The sequence below is a fragment of the Misgurnus anguillicaudatus genome, chromosome 22 (genome assembly GCF_027580225.2).
Source record: "Misgurnus anguillicaudatus chromosome 22, ASM2758022v2, whole genome shotgun sequence".
In the NCBI taxonomy this organism is placed as follows: Eukaryota; Metazoa; Chordata; class Actinopteri; order Cypriniformes; family Cobitidae; genus Misgurnus; species Misgurnus anguillicaudatus.
The window spans coordinates 10,358,219-10,371,921 of record NC_073358.2 but is presented as its reverse complement, the minus strand read 5'-3'; the positions used below and the strand labels follow the sequence as shown (position 1 = coordinate 10,371,921).

The following is a 13,703-nucleotide window of genomic DNA, read 5'->3' as shown; positions in this document are numbered from 1 at the left end:
TGCTAGCAATGTCATACACCTCATCTACAACTCTTGTTTATAAAATCTTTTATAAAATAATTTGGATAATCTTCTTTTGCCATATTCTTTTTAATCATATTATTGAGTACTTCCCATGTTGCTTGAGTGTTACTTTTATACCTAACCTAGGAGAAAAAGTAGTACACTACCATAGTGTACTTAAAGTGCTTAAATACAAACTAAAATGCACTTTTAACATACTATCTCTGTATTAAAAGAAGTATTTAGTTTACACTTGTATTAAACTTGAACTCAACTTTCATACAAAGATGGGTTCAAGTTTACTACAAGTGGTACCTAAATACATTTTTGAACACATTTTAGTTCACATTTATGGTGTCTCAAAATAGCACAGTTAAGTACAAAATTAATGTGCAAAAATAAAGCACTTTAAGTAGACTATGGAAGTGTCCTACTTTTTAGCCTGGGTATGCAATCATTTATAATAATAATATTATAATACTTATTAAATTTATTTTATATCTTATATTTATTCTCAGCTTCTTTAGATCTAGTTATTTTAAATTTCCTATATAATACAAAATACATATACAAACTTTCTTTAAAGAGCCACCCCCTCTCCATTCGTTGGGTCTTATTGCATTTTAATTTACACAAGACCTACAAAATACATTAATCACATTCATAACGCATACATGTTTCCCTCATCTAAAATAGGAAATATGAGTATAGACTGATATTTGACTCTATAATCAGGGGTTTATGAAAATATAAACAGAAAAATTATATTTGACTCCAAATGTCACATCCATAATGGTGGAATTCCATAGTTGATAGAGATAGTAATCTTACATAATCATGTGTACAGGAAAAACTTAAAATGTATAAAGACCTTACATAATTAACTTTATTGTGTTTATTACCTTATAATGAACCATTTTTATCTACATACACTTGGGTCGGGTCTCCTTACATTTTTCTACAGTAGGCCTAAACAGACAAACTGAATCGTGCACCATTAACAGCTGGATGCTTTCAATGCTTGCCTGAATGATTTTTATCGTGCCTGACAGTGTTTTGCATGATCGCATGATAAGAAATATGCAGCATTGATTCTCATATTTAACATTTAAACCATTTACTCTTGGTAAAAATACAATCCAAACATTTTACAGAAATTTTAATGGGCTGCAGACAGTTGCGTGAAATGTGCGAAATAAATTGCACTGAACACCTTTTAACTTTATTACAAAAGTGTCTTCTTGAAACAATTTCCAGTAACACTTTACAATAAGGTTGCATTTGTTAACATTAGTAGATGCATTAGCAAATATGAACTAACAATGAGCAATATAGTTTATTATGCATTAAAAGTTAACAATTACAAATTTTAATTTGATTTGTTCATTGTTAGTTCAGATTAGTTTATGCATGAAGTTAATGTTAACAAATACAACTTTATTGTAAAGTATTCTACGAAAGTCATTAATGCATGACAAGGCATCACACTCATGCTTAGATTTTTCGTCTCTTCTTTGATTCTTTTCCTTTATGTTTGTCTTTTGACATCCGTTTGCCGTCTTTTCCTTTACTCTTATCTTCCAGGAAAATGGCTGGAGCTTTACTGGCCGGTATGCTGCTTTTATCTTTAATATAGTCCTCTCTGACCAAAGGCTCGATAATGGCACCCATTGTAGTGACGACTTTAGGTGTGGTCATCTTCCTCACGGTGCTCTGCGTGTTCCACGTCTGACCGACAGGAGTTCGGATGCAGGACTCGAACTGTTTCGGGTTCTGAAAGGGGAACGGCAGCTGACAGACCTACGGAGTAAGAACAGAAACGCAATTCAAAGAAATGTTGTTTTAAGAAAATGTGCAAGAATGAAAAACACAAAGATGTTCGGTTTAAAGGGACATTCCACTTTTTTGAAAATATGCTCATTTTCCATCTCCCCTAGAGTTAAACATTTAATTTTTACCGTTTTGGAATGCATTCAGCTGATCTCCGGATCTGGCGGTAACACTTTTAGCATAGCTTAGCACAATTCATTGAATTTGATTAGACCATTAGCATTGCGCTAAAAAATAACCAAAGGGTTTCGATACATTTCTTATTTTAAAAGTAGTGATATTACGCACTGCCCGAAAATAGTCCCCTTGGTTACCTTCAATAGCATGGGACTATTTTCGGGCACTGCGTAAAATCACTACACCTGCCTAAGTCCTTGATTATTACGCCAGATAGTTCATGTCTGCCTATAAAAAAGCAACTTTTAATTTTCCGTCGGTCGTAGTACACGATGTTACTACAGCAGAGTCAAGTTTTAAATAGGAAAAATATTGAAACTCTTTGGTTTATTTTTGAGCGCGATGCTAATGGTCTAATCAAATTCAATGGATTATGCTAAGCTATGCTAAAAGTGGTACCGCCAGACCCGGAGATCAGCTGAATGGATTCAAAAACTGTAAAAATCAAACGTTTACATCTAGGGGAGATGGAAAATGAGCATATTTTCAAAAAAAGTAGAGTGTCCCTTTAACGCAACATGTAAAATTATTACTATTGCTACTATGATTATTTTTAATGCTGCAAATTGGATAGCTCCAGCAGAGTTCTGTTGTATAAACACACGCAACTACAATAAAGACTCTTAACTAACTTTAACTCAAATTACGATTATATGCTTAAATAATAGACAATAAAAAAGTTCTGAATTCAGTTCTGAAAACTAAAGAAAGCTCACACTAAAATTGATATTAGATGTGAATTGACGACATGCTTTTACTATAAATCCATGTACTTGTTTTGCGTTGCAGTAGGTGCAATGATTCTGGAATGAGACGACGTGATTGGTTACCTGATGGGCAGCAACGGATGCACTTCTTTTCTCTGATATGATGACATCAGGCAGTTTCTTGTCCTGTCTGGGGGGCGGTGGAGCCATTTTTATCCTAAATCTACGAAGAGAGAAAATTCTGAGAAATCTTTTTCTTCTTTAGCCACGAATCTGTAGCAGCTTTAATTTCGACTTTAAGTTCACACAAAATAAATCATCCTACATAACGTACATTCTGTGAAAATATCATCTCATCATTAGATTTTGAGACTTCAGTCTGCACTTCACAGACAGGGGGTCACGTATTTACCTTTTGCGTTTCTTTCGGGAGGGAACGAGACCAACACCACCCCATTCCCCCCAGCCGGGCAACGTCAAGTCCACCACTTTGGGTCTTCCCGCCTCTTCCTGTTTTCGCTTGTCTTTGAGGAAATCTGAAATGACATCATCTCCAGCAAAAGCCTCCTTGATGATGGAGATCTGCTCGTCACGCTCCTAATAAAACAGCCAGTGTAGACATAATGTTAGAGTTTCCGCAGAACAGAGATTTCTTTCGCTAACACAAGTGCTTTAATTTATTCTGAAAGAGTCTGATTAAATGTCAAAGCGAGACCTCAGTCGAGGTACATGCCATATTTAATTTGATGCGAATGATGTTGGTAACATCCACCTTCCCAACAATGTCATTTCATTAAGATTTGATTAAACATGACATCTACCCAGACTAACAATTGTTACTTTTTCTTTCTTTCATTTGGTTTTAATTTCAGTAAATTCTCGTCACGCTCTTCATCGTCCTCAACCACAGCTGGCATTAGGGGCACTTTGATGGCTTTGGCTTCTTTGGTGAGAACTGCATTGAGGTCGATTTCTTTGCTCTTTTTTGCAGGTGGTTCAGAAGTTGCTGTTTGTGGCGTTGATGTGTTTGCAGATGCACTGGGCTGAGGTTCCTCAGCCTCCCCCAAAGCCTCCAGATCTTCCACGGTCCTGACTCGAACATGTCCTTCATCCAGAAGTTGTTCTTCATCTTCCCGTCCTTCTTGTGTCTGAGCTGGAGCCTCACGAGCCTTCTCACTGCTCATGAGTCTGAAAAGAGTGTTGAATTGAGAAACGTCCTCTTCATCATCATCATTATCGTCGTCGCTGTCAGAAATATTCACCACGTCTTCTCCAACCACCTCCTCTCTCGCCACCTCACCTGTGTTATCTACTGAAAGATAAATGAGATATGATTTAATCCATATATGATTCAAATAAAAAAATATATTATTTAATTTTGGTTTCATACTCTCTTCTTCTGCTGGTGGTACAGGAACCAAGTCATCATCTTCATCTGCCTGCCTCAACGCCCTCTTCCTCTGAAAGTCAGCGAGTAGCTCCTCTTCCTCATTCTTCTCCTCCTCTTCCTCCTCCTCCTCCTCTACTGTTTGAGGTTGCTCTGTTGTGACACAGATCACCTCAGGTTCTTCACGTGGAATTCTGTTTCTCATCCAGGGATTGACAGCGTCAACGATCGGCTCGACGTCATTCACAAAATCAGGAACGGCTTCCGATTCTTCTTCCTGAGTTTCGTGCTCGTCATCAGAAATCGTCACCATCTTCTGAGTCAGGTCCTTATTCACCTGTAACTGCTCCTGCATTGCTTTACGAGCCTGGAGAGATCAGACGCACAAATGACATTACCTTTGAGATTTTTGAATCCCAGCAAACATGATAAAAAGACAACTTATTCTCACCGAATCGTCATATTTGGCCATGATAGCTTTGGATTTGGCCCACTTGCCACTGTTCTGATGTTTTAGAGACATCCTTTCCTGTTTGGATAAGACAGAGAAACATGAGCGACGTTCAATTGTTTACGCTGTTCACAGGCTGATTTTAAAGCACCACATACTTCCATCCTGGACATCTCCATCTTCTTCAGCTCCTCCAGAGCTCCTGTAGGATCTGTCTTCATCATCTCCTCAAACTGCTTGACAAACTCTTTCCGTTTGGCTTTCTTTTGAATCTTGTGATACCTTCGGAAACACATTTGGTAACTTAAACAAAAGCAGCATACTGACTTTTTAAAATGACAGTGTGAAGGTGATCTGTAACTCACTTTTTACTCTTGATTCTCTTCTCTCTTTTGGCTTTAGCCTCGTAGTACGACTGCAGCGCTCTTGCTTTCTGCAGCTCAGCGCGACGCATGTTAGCCTGCCAATGCAAACAAACACAAGCATGAGAAATATTAGTGCTATTAAGCAAATATTCAAATAACAAACAAGTAATATAACTACTTCAAGTGGGTCATATGAGTTTGTTATACAGTTTAAGACAGTAACTTCATACCTCCTCCAGACTCATGGCCTTCAGTGAAGCCTCTTCAATGGGAGTCAGGACAGGATCATGAATCGGCTGACTGTTGTTGTTCAAGAGTTTAAAAATCTCTTGTTCAAGAGGGGTTTCAGCCTGTCACACATTATATACATAAGGTTAGCATAAGTAGGTTAAAGGCGGAGTGCACAATGTTTGAAAAACGCTTTGGAAAAGGAGACGAGCAGACTACAAAAACACACTTATAGCCAATCAGCAGTAAGGAGCGTTTCTACTAACTGACATCCTTGCCGGGTTGCGTACGTGTGGGGCGCGTCTTTTAAAAGAAGGTACAGATTCTATTGGGGTAGGGGCGTGTTTGTTTAGGTGATTTCAAATATCAACATTGGCTTTCAAACATTGTGCACTCCGCCTTTAACATGCAAAATAACTTTAAAGCAATATTAGCAACTAAAGAGCAGAAATACTTTTGAACAAAAAAAACTAGATTTCATACAAGAAAACATGTTTTCTTGTAAACGAGCATTTTATCAGAATCCTATGTTTAGGTTTAGTTATTTCACATTAAAGGCACTCTAAGCGAATCTGTGCGACGTCACTTTTTGTTGATGTTTGAACTGTTTTCAAACAAACGGAGTGTAGCTAACTTCTCCCCCTGCCCCTCCCTTCCGTGCTTTCATAAACACGCCCAACCCTCACCCCCAAATCCTCCTTGTCATTTATTGGCTGGAACACTTTGTTATGTTTTGTGTTGGTAGGTTTGGCTGCTATGTTTTTATTGCCGTTTGTGGAGCCTAGGCTGTCTACAGAGATCGCGTTTTTTTACAGTTTGATCAGCGGACAGGCAGCAAGCAGATAGTGAGGAGATGTTTGCTGTATGTAACAAAAAAATTATGGTCTAAAACGTGTGAATTCGCTTAGAGCACCTTTAATGGCAATGAAAAGGTTATTAGTCGGTCATTAAAATGCCCTACTTTCACAAATGTCACATTTCATTGCAATTAAGCAAATTTGACTGTGTTCATGCAAGCTTTTTTGGGCAAAAACTCTACTTGTTTGGACAAGACATAGTAAACAGTTACAAACTTATTAAAGCAACACTATGTAGTTTTTTTACCTTTAAATAATGTCTCTAAAATTATTTCAGTGATAGAACAACTTTTAACTGGACAAATTGTACTGTTGCTGCAACCTGAGCAGCCTCCTAGCTGCTACAAGCACACTCTGAAAGTGGCGGTGGAGGGTAGAGCACAAAGCCCCGCCCCTCCCCCTGCCTACAGAAGAGTGTCTGATACCAGGCACTGTTGCACTTTTCAACCACATGGGGGAGCTGTAAGTCATTTTTACATGGAAACTACATAGTGTTGCTTTAAAGATGCGACTAAAAACATAGCAAATAGGGATGACCCAATGTTCAGCAACCAAAATTATTCGGCTGAAAATAGCAAAAAAATACTTTTTGGCATTCAACCAAACAAGTAAAAATGCTGAATAAATTTTACTGAACAATGAGGTCTTTGATGACGTGATCAAACGTAACCAACACAGAGCTATACGAGACGCTCAAATGCAGCAAAAACATTTTAAGTGTGAAAGACGAAAAAAATACAGCACTACAAGTTTCCTTTATAATTTAAAATCGAGACATCCTGAACACCATGCAGTGTTTGAGAAAGACAGCAGCGGTTTTGGAGTATGTTTGTATTTGAGGTTCTAGCTCAAAATATCATATAGTTAAAAATTGCCAGTTTCTAGGTGTGAGCAAAAGTGTACCATTTTTGGGTCTGTCCTTAAAATGCAAGTAAGTTGTTTTATGCACTAAATGGCAGTGCCGTAGTTGGATAGTGCAGATTAAGGGCTGATATTATCCCCTTCTGACATCATAAGGGCAGCCAAATTTCAATTACCTATTTTTTCACATACTTGCAGAGAATAGGTTACCAAAACTAAATTACTGGGTTGATCTTTTTCACATTTTCTAGGTTGACAGAAGCACTGGGGACCAAATTATAGCACTTAAACATGGAAAAAGTCAGATTTTCATGATGTGACCCCTTTAAATTAAAAATAAAGCATTTATTGACAAAAGCTTTTTGTTAGAACGCTTTGTTGAGTGCTTTTTCCTCTGTCATCTCCTGTCAATCTTGCCGCCGTCTCCCTCTCTCCCTTTACTGCTACAGTCACATTAGCTACAAAAGTAAGCGACACGCAATCGCTTGATGGGGGCGTCCCTTGGCTAGTATCTAAAAGCGGTATCAAAAGTCACTTCAGAGGTATTGTTAAGTTACAAAAACTATGTTTTTGGGTTTAAAAGTATTTATTTCTCTATAAAAGTAACAAAATATATGATATAAAATGGCAAACTTATCAGATATATACAGAAATACGCTTTTTCCGCCATCTTGAATTTTTTATTCGACTCGAGCCACAGACCTACGTCACGCTGCCCCTACACTCCAATTGGCAGTCGCTTTGTCGCATCACTCAGCATTTGCATAAAATAGCCTTCTTGTCTATTATGGCCCCACATTGCTCGGCGCAGCAGCCAGCTCGTCGCTTGTGGCTGGCAAACGGCCAATCCCATTGAAAATTAATGGTAGCCGGTCACTCTGTCTCTTGTAGCTAATGTGACTGGGGGTCAACTAAAAAAAAATCACTGTTAAATAATACAAAATAAATATAGTAAAAAGGACTTCCTGAAAATGTAACTTATGCATTGGCGAGAAAATTGGCAAAATTATTAGGAAAATTATTCGACCAAGAATGTTCCTTTCGGTGCATCCCTAATTGCAAATTAAAAAAGTTGGAATGTAAACATGAAGAAACTGAAGCACACATTAGGGGGCACTGTGATGAATGTGGCTGCTACATTTATTTTGTATTCAGGTTTAAATGCTCACAATGGACACTTCATGGTAGAGGTCTTCTTGAGTGCAATGAAATGTACCCAAATCACTTTTCACCCAACCCGATAAGCATGAATATTTTTTTTAAAGAAAGACCCGAGAAAAACCTGACAAAACTAGACCAGAGTCTGACCTGAACCAGTGGCGCTTTTTTAACCGGACTGGACCCGAAAGTAAACGACACCGACTGTGGCCTTGTAACCAGGCAAATCACATTCCTTTAAAATTAACATAGGCCACAAATATTATACCCGACCCATGTCTGAGGCACATGTGAAACTTTTAGACCTGACACCACTCGGATCTCAGGTAGGACCTCGGGTTTGTTGTCTTCTGTGCACTTTGAGGACTTTGCTGAAAAATCAATGTGCTGTTTATCAACAAAGCGGTGTTTCTGTATGGCCTGAGGCTGGGATCAAGCATGTTTAATATGAAAGTATTCAATGAATGTAGATTATGTGCCGAGAGCATTCGGTTAATGTCATTATGTCATTTTTGACGGAGATGGCGCTTAGCTGCTTTTGCATATGAGCTCTTCATATTTTTTACAGTGTACCATCACACTAAAACCCCCCAAAGCACACACGTAAAATATCCACACCTTCCATCCAGCCACAATCTGCTCCACCGGTTTGGGCCGCGAGCTCTCCTGGTTCAGAGGAAACACCAATTGCTCTGCTTTTTGGTTTTGCACTATGATGCCCTGCCAGCGTGACACTTCTTGAGTGCTCTTCTCATATGCTATCCCTCTCTGAATCTGTAACACAAGCAGAAGAAAAAATTCAGCAGATTCATAGAAAATCCTGATAAACTGTCACCAAACTTCACATGCCCATCATCGGTGTTTAAACTAATTTCTGTTACAAAATGAAGCAGTTCTCTCACCCCTCACGAGCATTACATTTTAGCAACGGGCAGACACTTTTATACAAAGTGACTTACATTGCATTACAAGGTATACATTTTCTGTATGTGTGTTCCCTGGAACCGGACCCACAACATATTAAGCAGGTAATGCAATGCTTTACCATTGAGCTTTAGGAACGCATACATTAGATCTTTGCTGTAGTGCCACATTCTGCATTTTTGGAAAATGAATTAATTTGCACAAGATGCAAATAATAAGGCAGAGTATTTCTACAAAGATGATTCTGGACTGTATTAAATGTGTACCCAAGAAATTACATTCCTATTAGTGCATAACATTTGGAATAACAATACAATTTAATGAACAGCTTATTTTTAAAGGCACTTAAGTTGTTTTGCTTCCAGGATGAAAGACGAATGAAAAAAAAACAAGCATTTAAAGACCTTCTCTGTTTGCTCTTTGTTAAGGGGAAGCTGCAAAGTCTCATTTCTGTTTTGCAGGTTCCTCAGCTGTTTTTTAGTCTTTTTGGAGGCTCCTGGAGTCTTCTCCACGGTTCCCAGCAGGTCAGAAAGTGCAATTTTGTCTCCAGCACCTTTAAAAAAACCCATATTTTTTACTTTGCTGCCAGACATACAGCGAATTAATATTGTGATGCAATCTTACCTTCTGCATTGACCAAGAACTCGGAGACCTGCAGACTCGCTTCAGAACGTTCAGTCTGGTTTTTTCTTAAATAAACAAGAACCAATGGAATGGCATTAGCAATTTCTTCAAGATAAAGCTCTTATATGAATATTTTTTCTTATTAGTCTCAAACCTTCTTTTTCCACCCAAAGAACTGATAGCTTGTAGGAGCTTGTTGTGTTTTCTTTCATCATCGCTACCTTCCTGTGAAAGAATACATAAAGCATATAAATAAACAAATCATTTATCTTGGTTAAATTTGGCCTTTTTGTTCTACACATGAAGATGTTAAAGGTCACCTAATATAAAAAAAATACACTTGTACAAATTGTTTTAACATAATTGTGTGTCACAGGTGTGTATACACAACCACCCTGTAAAGAAAAAAATCAGATGATAATTTTTTTTTAATCCCTATAAAACCTCAACAATCTCGTGGGGAAAGCTGTTGGCATTTCATGAGCAAACTAACATCACTTTGCACAAGCCACGCCCACAACAGACTAAAGACCACAGTTAGGTCATTATTTCTATTTATAATCTTCTTCACATAAATTATTACCAAATATTATCATTATTACTAATTTATTACTATTAATTATTACTAAAAATAAGGCGAGTGTCTTATTAAAATCGGTGTATGTTTTTGGTATAGATAACTTATGAGGTGTCATGAAACATTTTGATAAAAAAAGTAAATTGAAAGTAAGAGTATCAAAATAAGAAGCATACAGTTACAAACATCTCTTCGTGTACTATTTTGCACATGATTTCAAATGACATCATACGAACCAATTTTGTTGTTTTTCCACATTTAAGGGGACAATTTTTATTACCGCAACATGTCCATGACTGGATTTGGGTTCTTTGACATGGAAATATTTATAATTAAAAAAATAAAATAAATAAAAAGCTTCAGTGCATGTTATACTATAAACATTTACAGTAAAGAAACATGTGGTATTTGGTGATCATTGGTAAATGTAAAGAAAATAATAAGGAGTATAAATGTGCCCAAGAAAAATTTTCTCATCCTTCGCAACAATTTTCAATTATTGTTTAAGCCCTCAATGAATTAACATTTTCGAAAACATTTGTTGGAAGGGACATAATTGACTGTGACACTCAAGATGGCTACCAGGTAAGCAGTTCTTATTTTTTCTCTCTAGATAAAAGTTGAAATTTTGTTTGTCATAGTACCTAGACAACCTTTTAGTTCTCTTTACCGAAACATGAGTTTGTTAATGCGTATATTTAATGTAATATCATGTTGTGGTAATGATAATTTTTGATAATGATAATCTAAAAAATGTAAATAATTGTATAGGAAATATTTTTTTAATCCTCTAAAAATAATGGTTACGGTATTGTAAGTTCAGACCTTAATCTTATATGTGCAAAAAAATTGGCTTCAAGGGCTTTTTAAAAAAATCTGATGCTGGACCTTCTAAGTCTGGATTTCGTGAGAATCACTCATTTAGATCTGAATCTCCACAGACACATTCTGGGGACATCTGAGACCCATATTACATCTTGAAAAATTACCATATTAGGTGACCTTTAAAATACACAGACACAATGATTTATGTGTGATTCTTATACCATTTATTTTAATGTACATTTTATACACTAGGTCAGGAACATAGCTCTCACACTCTTGATACACTTTTGTTTCACACAACATTTGACCTAAAAATAGAGTATATATAAAGCAAACTAACCTCATCTTCACTGGCGCTGATGACTTCATTGTCCATTGAAAACTCCTTTTGTTCACGAACAACCGCCATAACTGAAGTGATCTTTAATGGAAAAGGAAAACATATTATTCAGGTTATCCCAATACACTCAACGGCCGCTACCCCTTTAGTAAAAGCCGCGTGCCAAATAAACTTCTGCATCTCGACACAAGATGGCGCCCGCAGCGCTTCGGCCGCTCCGAATTCACTCGTTTTCATTAAATATTTTAAGTGGGCTATGTTAAAAATAATGTAGACAATAGGTAATAAGTATATAGGGCGTTATTAAGGATACTGCCATTGTGTCTCATTACATTATTACTGTAGACTCCGTCTGTCCCCTCTGCTAAATGTTTATGTACAGCAGGATGTCATTTTTCGAGCTGCATTATGTTTATTATTGTGCAAATCTATGTAGTGTATAACTTTGCTGTAAAAAAATATTTTGGTTTGTACATTCTGTATTGTCTGGAATTGCAAGACTTCAATGTTATCATGACAAGTGGTGTGGACTTTTATATAACTTTATAATTTAATAAACATTTGACATGTTTAAGAAATAAGGTGATAACGTTACTGTATGTATTCTGTGAATGCTATCATCATCTTTTTTGCAACAGATTATCCATCACATACTTTTGAATTTTATACAGATAAGCTAAAAAATCTGCTTGAAACAACAACATTGAAGGAATGAGGATAAGATGATTTATTTTTCATAGGACATGTTAACAAATCATTACAACTACATACTGACTACAAATCATTTAATCGTTAAGCTGTGTGTCGTGGTTTACTTTTTTTTAAGATAAAAGTAACTTACAGATGACAGTGAACAATCCTCTTCGTTACTGTCGCACGTGCAGTCGTCTTCAGATTAAACACGTGTCCGACGAATCTCTCTCGCGGCTCATTCACACAACCAGAAGATATCCAGTCTCAATATACCCACCAAATCAGAAAAACGACTTCATATTTCTTCAAAATACTGAATTACGAAAACACCCGTGAGCAAAGTGGCTACATACTTCTACGTCATCGACTCGATTGCACGTGTTCCGCGCCCAGAGATGACATACTTCCGGTGGGCTGGGTTGTGTAACAGAAAAGGGACTTGAGATATACCAAACTAATGGCACAAAATTTCTTAAAAAGTTACCAATTCTTAGCTAAATTGTAAAATTTAAACGATCTTTGACGATATTGAATAATCAGAAATGTACGACTTTCTAGCATGTATGTTATTAATAAATAAAGAAAACACACTAAATATTTATTTGAAGCTTTTAAGTTTGTAATGAAATCACACTAGTTTTATCACTTTAATTTTCATTTATTTTAAATTTTACAGTCTTTTTAAAGATCAGCTGTTCAATACAGGATATTGATTACAATAGATTTGTAAGTTATTATTGTCTTGTGAATTGATTATAATTTCTCTGACTGTCAAAAAAATACTAAACTAAGGACTGTTTTTACTGAATATAAGGCAGAGTTGAATATAAGACAAGAGTCAGATATCTTTAACTTGTTTAATCTTGTTGTGCCCCGGGCTAAATATGTTAAGTGTAAATTAAGAGCAAGCCTTGTTTCAATTTTTATTTGTGGAAGTAACATTTTAAATAGATTTGATACCATCTTGTTTTAATAGAAACAGTCTTTTTCTCACCCCTGACATATGGCCATTTAGTATTTGGTTAATATGTAAATAAATAAATAATATAAATGGAAAAATACGTTATACTTTGCACATTCTCTGCATGCATGTAAAATCCTGTTTTACAACAAACACTGAAGTGTTTATACTGAATATATATATATATATTATAAAGTAATTTTTTGCATAATATATGAGTTTGTGCTGTGTAAATATTATGTATATTTAAACACACACACATACATACACATATATATATACATTTAAGAAATGTTTTATTTATATATAGTTTTTTAATATATATATATATATATATATATATATATATATATATATATATATATATATATATATATATATATATATATATATATATATAATATAGAATTTATAAAAATATAGATAAATGTATATAAACATGTAAATGTTTCTTATATACATACATGAATGCATGTGTATTTATATATACATAGTAATTACACACAGCACAAACTCAAAAAATTAAAAAATTACTTTTATTTTGAATGAGATTTATCTAGATTAATCTATGTATGTATATATATATATATATATATACACACACACACCATAGTGACCTGACCTAGTGCAGTAGTTTCTGTAACCCTCCATTTTGAATCTGCATAGACTCTGCATAGCATCTGGTATATAGGTTATAAGCATAATTAAACTTAAATGAAAGTGTAAAATTGGGTG

General features: G+C 35.8%; 1 protein-coding gene across 3 annotated transcripts; it reads right to left on the bottom strand.

Moving 5' to 3' along the window:
* Positions 1 to 1,147: 1,147 nt before the first annotated feature.
* On the bottom strand, positions 1,148 to 12,432 carry LOC129441099 (U3 small nucleolar RNA-associated protein 14 homolog A). Of its 3 annotated transcripts, none has more exons than XM_073860387.1 (15): positions 12,156 to 12,432; positions 11,315 to 11,395; positions 9,727 to 9,797; positions 9,573 to 9,637; positions 9,353 to 9,501; positions 8,643 to 8,798; positions 5,151 to 5,270; positions 4,921 to 5,015; positions 4,714 to 4,837; positions 4,556 to 4,633; positions 4,108 to 4,471; positions 3,608 to 4,029; positions 3,130 to 3,314; positions 2,841 to 2,940; positions 1,148 to 1,803 (listed from the first exon to the last, which is right to left on the bottom strand). In XM_073860387.1, the coding sequence occupies exons 2-15, from the start codon at positions 11,381 to 11,383 to the stop codon at positions 1,498 to 1,500; spliced, it is 2,304 nt and encodes a 767-aa protein (XP_073716488.1). In that variant the 5' UTR covers positions 11,384 to 11,395; positions 12,156 to 12,432; the 3' UTR covers positions 1,148 to 1,497. The 3 variants fall into 3 exon arrangements, with proteins under 3 accessions (XP_073716488.1, XP_073716490.1, XP_073716489.1); XM_073860389.1 differs by having other exon boundaries at positions 3,608 to 4,026; XM_073860388.1 differs by having other exon boundaries at positions 11,315 to 11,397; positions 12,176 to 12,432.
* Between the last annotated feature and the right edge of the window lie 1,271 nt (positions 12,433 to 13,703).

What these genes read in the sequence shown, in the direction of transcription:
- LOC129441099 (XM_073860387.1), bottom strand. Translation starts at nt 11,383, where the DNA reads ATGGCGGTTGTTCGTGAACAAAAGGAGTTTTCAATGGACAATGAAGTC. An exon ending in ACAAAGAGCAAACAGAGAAG is followed by an intron (nt 8,799 to 9,352) that starts GTCTTTAAATGC and finishes CTTGTGTTACAG; the next exon opens with ATTCAGAGAGGGATAGCATA. An exon ending in ACCACCAGCAGAAGAAGAGA is followed by an intron (nt 4,030 to 4,107) that starts GTATGAAACCAA and finishes TTTATCTTTCAG; the next exon opens with TAGATAACACAGGTGAGGTG.